This window comes from Centruroides sculpturatus, unplaced genomic scaffold (genome assembly GCF_000671375.1).
Source record: "Centruroides sculpturatus isolate CEXI.00-Female unplaced genomic scaffold, Cexi_2.0 scaffold2237, whole genome shotgun sequence".
In the NCBI taxonomy this organism is placed as follows: Eukaryota; Metazoa; Arthropoda; class Arachnida; order Scorpiones; family Buthidae; genus Centruroides; species Centruroides sculpturatus.
In genome coordinates, this window is record NW_019386480.1 from 639 (window position 1) to 8,012 (window position 7,374).

Consider the following 7,374-nt stretch of genomic DNA (forward strand, 5'->3'; position numbering starts at 1 on the left):
TTCTTCTGAGATCGCAGCAATGCGCGACGGATAAGCTAGTTGTATATAATTGCAGGATAATAACCGGAATTCAAGTTGTTTGAATTCAAAATTTTTCTTGGAAAAGTGTTAAATAGATTACAGACAATACTATTTAAAAGAAACTACTTAGTAGGCTATATTTAAAAAAATATTATTTAGTAAGCGTGTTTTTATGCTAAAGTTTATAGAAAAACAAATGAAAAACTTAAAGATCAATCTGTCTAATAGTATGACGTAATCTTTTATTATTTCAGATAAATATTAAAGGAAAACCAATTTCCACAGACAACACAAAGGAATCCACTACTTTGAGTCATTCTGGTTATAAAATCGAAAGAGGTAAGAGTCTTAATGCTTTTAATACTATAAAAGTATCTTTCTATTGATAAGAATAATAGGTAATACACAAATTTATATTAATATAAATCGAAATGATAACATTTGATAAACGTTGCGAATACGTTGTGTATAGCGAATAAGGATTTAAATATAATTTAATATTATCAATAATATTTAATTTAGTTGATAGAATTAAAACTGTCAATTGAAACTGTCAATCATACAACAGAGAAAAGTCTAATTTAGATGTTTTATATTTCAATGAAACGAGCAATTATTTATTATGACATTTTCACGATGACATGCTGCAATTTATAATCATATTTTTAATATATTTAATTTAAAATATATGCTAAATATATGCTCTTCATCTCAGATTAATAGTGGCTTTGCCTCTGTACATTATACTTTTCCTTTGACAATGGAGTTTTGCCGGTCATTTATTAACTGTTTTCACCAGAAAAGATTTTAATTGAAATAAGGTGGTTTCGATCTTCATTAAAAGTTCGTACACTGTTAATCGGTTTCTCAATTTTTTTCAAATTATGGCCCAATTATAATACTAAATTCGATTTTTTTAAACAAATACTGAAGAAGTCTGTTGATGTATTCTATTGTTTTTATCGATAAACTGATCTGTACTTTCAAAATTTAGCCTTTTTCGTATTATAATAATTAATGATATAAAACGACTTTTTATTTAAAATCTCATAACAGATGGCGCCATAACCAATTGTAACATTTTTCTGATAAAGTTCCGTAACTCTTTCTCAAATTTTGTTTATTTTCAAATTAAATTCTAAATAATAATGTGCAATGCCATAACATTACACATTTTTTTTTTTGCTTATGAAAGCCAGTACCACAGTGAAAATAAATTATCCATCGTTAGCAAACTGGATACATAAACACATCACTGAAAAGCTCCATCCAAGTTATTTTTTACCTTAGTTATTAAGTATCTGTGCATATAATATTAATTTAAGATTAAGAAAAGCATCCTGGAACCACTTCTAATTAGATAGGGATTGTATTAATCATGGAATAAACGTTATCTGTTGACCTACGTACTAAGCAATATGTGCTTGTAAGGAATGTTGGAATGCCATGAGGAGAGGATATTTCTTGATACAGAATACACGTGAGAATAAATCCCTGTACACATAGATTATACTTATACATTATTTGCGTCGAAAGAAGTTATTATTGCATATAGACTTATGTATTATATATGAAAAAAAGTGTGAGGAAGTGATACGCAGATACGTAACTCACTGTGTACATCGTACATACGTCTGAATTTTCAGACATAAAGTTTTCAACGTCGACAAATAGAATATTGTAAGGTATTTTATATTTTTCTGCTAATGGATGGTCAGAACGTTCAGAAATGGGAAAACCCCGGAATATCGAACTTTGATTGGATAACTTTGATTGTGTATGGAGCAATGTTCCCTCTAATTTTTTTGTCGTAGAGCGGAACACACTTCTCTGAGCAAAATATTTTTCTGATCATATATATATATATAATCTAATTTTTTTCTATAAAAATTAAAATAATTAATTATAAAGTATAGATTAAAATTAATTTTAAGACATACTTTTATACAAAATATTATCTCATGTCAATGATTTAATGCATTTAATTAAAATATACGTAGCAATAATCATGTTGCAGACAGAGTGAAAAATAAGTAAACAGCAATTCAAATCATTGTGCATGCTCGCCTGTGCGGCACATAAATTCTCGTGCACGACAACAATTTGAGCAGTGCGCGGCCGCGCAGCTTAGAGGGAACTTTGACTATATCTCGACCCTTTCGATTTTGATCGAACCTTGAAACTTTCGATCGTAGTTTAGACAATGATGATTTCTCTCCTGCCATCCAAGAATTTTCCCTCGTTAAAACGTTTCGTTTACCTGGTTTATTTTTCCAATTTTTCACCTGTTTTACGAGCGACACAATCAGGATTCGAAGTTACCTCTATGACATATATATATATATAAATGTTATGAGGTAACATTGAATATATATATATAAATTATAACACGTGTGCTCCAGCCTAAATAAAGACTTGATTTATTTACATTCGCTTCACTTCTATTTTATACATTTTCTTCTACATAATATATAATAAACTATATTTTAGCAAGTTTAAAGAAGGGTTGAAAATTATTTTGACATCGTTATAATGTTGGGCATTTTTTTATTATATTTTAATTTAAAAAATTACAAGGCTGCTAGTCTAGGCCGGAAGTTCGTGTAAAGTTACTTGGTATTTCAAACACTCACTTCCGTATCTGGTCTCGATTTTCCTATACTGTATTTAACTCCGTTCTTGAGATTAAGGAAGGGTGAACGAACAACAGTGCGAACCACAATACCGAATTTTGTAATCCTACAGATATCAACGAATAAAAGTATACTAAATAGCCTATTTGCTAAGCATCGAATTTCGGTAGATGATTATATTTGTAGTATTAACATCTCTTACATAAAAATTATTATACAAATAAATAACACTGCAATAATACATATGCTGTAATTTCTACAGAACGAAGTGTAAGACTTTAATATAAAAAACAATAATTGAACCGAATAAATAGTAAAAATACAAAAATGTAGTAAAATTTTATTTAAAATTATGTTTATATTGTTTTAAAGAACATTTCGAATGAGAAATAAAGTTTTAATTTAAGAGAAAAGCAGAGTATTTTAACATTCGATATTGCTTGCATACTATCATTTCCCTTGCTGACAGCTTGGGGTGTTTGTGTCACGTGATCGAAGGGACCGGTTCAAGGAGTCAGTGAAACTACTTGTCGCTTATACTATGATATATTAGATAGTTGGACAAAGAACCGTCGGTTGGTACATACGTTGAGACCAGCGGGTGGAGGATACGTAAATAGTAGGTAGGTTAGATACTAGCTTTCTTAATTGGTATTTAGTAGAAGTTATTGGCGGCGTAGAACTGGTTATATAATGTTCGAGTTCGGAATCCTTGGTCTAAAACTAGGTGGTAATAAACTGGTCATGGTCGGCGAACTTTCAATGGCGGATCAACTCTCGATGATGAGACCGCGAGCTAACTTGTTGTCTTCGATTTTTCGCTTTTATTTGGAGGTCCTCCGCTTTTCTTCTCATGCCCATCTTTATAAATACATATATGTGTATATATGAATATGTAAATAATCGCTTATAACATCGCTTATTATAGTCGATTGTTGTATTAATAAGTAAAGCATCTAATAGACACTATTCTAAACAGATGTAAACTGACCTACATTCGGCGAAGTCCACCACCCATAGTGGAAAGAGGGGACATAAACAATACGTTTGTAATCAAGGCTGTAAATTTCACCACGTTGCACTGTTTGTTCGAAAGGAAAAAATATATATATTTTCAAGTTATAAACATTGCAAATTAATCGGTACTTTCTGAAAAATATATTTTTCGAAAATTTGTAATTTAACTATTATTAAAAATTTAACCATAGTAAACAGATATGTTTATGATAGAAAATAAAAAATAGATCAATTTTAATAAACCTAACGGTGTTAATTGACAACAGTGAATTATAAACACTAATTTGGATTACTATGCATAATTATAAACAATACAATTGAATTTATTTTCCTGTTGGAATCAATCGTAAAAAACAGACAAATAAACTTTGGCGCGTTATAACTTCATGGGACCAGGGAAATTTAAATTAGGAGGGGCCACGTAAAGTTTATTTATTAGTATTTTGATTAATTAATGATTACTTTTAATGATATATTAAACTTTCGTTTATATTTTTTTGAAAATTTCATACAGTAATATCCTTAAATTTAACTCGAAATTCATAAGTTTGAAGAATAATTTACCTTCACTACGTAAAAGTGCTTGTTATCCGAAAGGAAGTGAAGCGAAAGCAATGACTTAAATTAACCTTTGATTTCTTTAAAAATGTAAAATACAGTAAAATAGAAAGCAGATTTAAAGTAGAATCACACATAAACTGTGTGTGATTCATGTTTATTTACAATAATATAATCCAAGAAAAAAATTTTGTCAGGATATTTGGAAAATTAGCAGAAGCTGCTCTACAAATTCAATTCTTTTATTGATAAATGGTAATGAGTCAGAAAGTTTTAGATTTTAACGAAAACTTAATTTTTAATTACAATTCAGAGGTGGATTCCAGGAACAATAATTGTTCACCATATATCACATGGGTTTTCGTAGGTACGAACTTTCACGCGAGTTGGTGACGTGCTACTCCTAGACTTTCTTGAGTGCACGCTAACAATAGAACTGAGTTTACTTGTCGGTCTTTGTTACTCGCTCTAAAATTCGAGTGAAATTAATGTGGATATTTATTATTTGATATTGATTGATAACATTTTATTCAAGAAGGAGAGGTAAATGTTTTCTATTATATAAATTTCATTTATTTATTTATGCAAATATAAATTCAAACTCGACGGTTTCAAAATCTTTCATTGAAAACAGATTGTTGACGTACAAGAACATTTTAAACTGAGAAAATAAAGGTAAAAGTAAAGCCAGAAAATGAATATTCAGAATTTATATTCAACGAAAGTGATGAAAAGTTTGAAGTTTTAAATAATTGCAAGACAGAATTTAATACGGATACGAAAACATTCTGTAGAAGAATTAAATCTGAACCTTTACAACATAAAAATATACAGGTGAGTAAAATGTACTTTTGTATACGACTCTAGCGTTGCTTTAAAATGTGTTCGGGACTTAAGTCCCTCCAGTTTTAAAATAGGGGGACTCTACTCAAGGTCGCTCCTATTTTCGATAAAATCATTTAGAGATGGACGATCATCACAAAATAAAAAACCTAAACTTATTCTTTAACAAAATAATCTAGCAACGAGTTGCGTAACTTTTCCGGCAAACAAACTTTAAAATTGTATGTCGCACTCTCTGTTAGGAAATTTTATTTAAAAACATTTTTATACTATTAGTTTTTATAAAATAGCAAAAAGCTTAATTTCGAAAGTACAGATAAATTTTATAAAAAATTGTACATTTTAATAACAAGTAAACTCTTCATTTTTTAATTTTTTTGGGTTGACAAAGTCTTTACCGTGGAGATTTCCGAAAACTGGGGGTCAAATTTAACAAAATTGTTATACGTTCACATTTCATACGCATATAAGATTTATTCTAATTGTAAGACGAGTTACAAGAGCTGAAACTTATTCTACTTGCATAAAACAAAATACAATTAACGAGCAATTATTTATTGTTACATGGTCACAATGCCGTGCTATTTTTAATGATATTTTTAATTTATTTAAAAACATTTTTATACTATTAGTTTTTATAAAATAGCAAAAAGCTTAATTTCGAAAGTACAGATAAATTTTATAAAAAAATTGTAAATTATAATAACAAGTAAACTCTTCATTTTTTAATTTTTTTGGGTTGACAAAGTCTTTACCGTGGAGATTTCCGAAAACTGGGGGTCAAATTTAACAAAATTGTTATACGTTCACATTTCATACGCATATAAGATTTATTCTAATTGTAAGACGAGTTACAAGAGCTGAAACTTATTCTACTTGCATAAAACAAAATACAATTAACGAGCAATTATTTATTGGTACATGGTCACAATGCCGTGCTATTTTTAATGATATTTTTAATTTAATTTAAAATATATGCTCGCCACCTGAAATTAGTAGTGGATGCCCTGTATATTATACTTTTCTTGTTAGTAATAGAGTCGTGCTGTTTCTGTATTTCAGGGAAGAGAGTCAAACAGGTAGAGAAGACGATAACCGACGAAAGGGGGAATTTATAGGTTTACAATTTTTTAAATTGCCGCCCAGTTATTAATAAACTATATTTTACATATTCATATAATATCAGACTCATATAATTGGGCTGAAATTTGAATAGATTGTAGACAATTAAATTTCCACTGTCGTCCGTCCGGCTGTCTGTTTTTCCCCAATCTCGAGAACGGAGTTACATGGATACCGAGACCGGATATGGAAACCATAAAGAAAGGAAGTCTCGATTAACTATATATAAACTTTCGACGCAATCCGAAACTCCCGTTATTTGAATTCAAATTTTCTCTTGAAACGGCGAGACTCTATTGTCAAAGGAAAAGTATGATGCACCGGCGCAAGCTACCACTAATTTAAGGCAGAGAGTATTTATTTTAAATTAAATTAATTAAAAATATGATTAAATATGCAGCCCGGCATTGTCATTGTGTCACAATAAATAATTGCTTGTATTGTGAATGAATTTGTATAATCGCACAATGAAAATAATGAAACTAAAACGTTAGTAAACCATAATTTAAATGTTTTTAAATGAATTTTTATGTTCCAATTTAAATACCTTTCTTATCAATTTTTCTATAAAGAAGTATTGGTCTGATAATATAATGTAGTCTTTTATTATTGCAGATAAATATTAAAGGAAAGTCAATTTCCACGAACAACACAAACGGATCCACCATTTGGAGTCATTCTGGTTATAAAATCGAAACAGGTAAGAAGCTTAATACTTATAAAAGTATGTTTCTACTAATAAAAAAATATATAATACGTAAAATAAAAATGTTACATTTATATTACACATTGAATAAATGGAAATGTAACATTTGAAAAAGTTTGCGAATACGTTGTGTATAATGAATAACAATTTCAATACTTTTTAATATTATAAGTAACATTGCTAATTTAGATGTTTTAGAAAACGAAACGAGCATTTGTTGATTGTAACATCGTCCCAATACCAAGCTGCAATTTTTTAATTTATTTAACTTAAAAGATATTTTGTTCACCTCAATTAGTAGTGGGTTGCCCTTGTGCATTATACTTTTCATTTAACAATCGTGCCATTCGTCTCGTTAACTGTATTCATGGGAGAAGTTTGAATTGAAATAACGTTGCTGTTTTAGAAAGCGGAAGTTCATGTATAGTTAATCCAGACATCCTGCTAGTATGGTTTCCATATCTGGTCTCGACT

General features: G+C 29.3%; 1 protein-coding gene across 1 annotated transcript in view; it reads left to right on the plus strand.

Annotated features, from left to right (window-relative positions):
* Positions 1-275: 275 nt before the first annotated feature.
* Positions 276-7,374, plus strand: part of LOC111615114 (zinc finger protein 708-like) — a gene marked incomplete at its 5' end in the record, with an annotated part of 16,075 nt that continues 8,976 nt past the window's right edge. The window contains one exon of the mRNA XM_023356513.1: positions 276-360. Within this exon, the coding sequence (XP_023212281.1) occupies positions 276-360 (85 nt within the window). The remainder of the gene's footprint in view (positions 361-7,374) is intronic.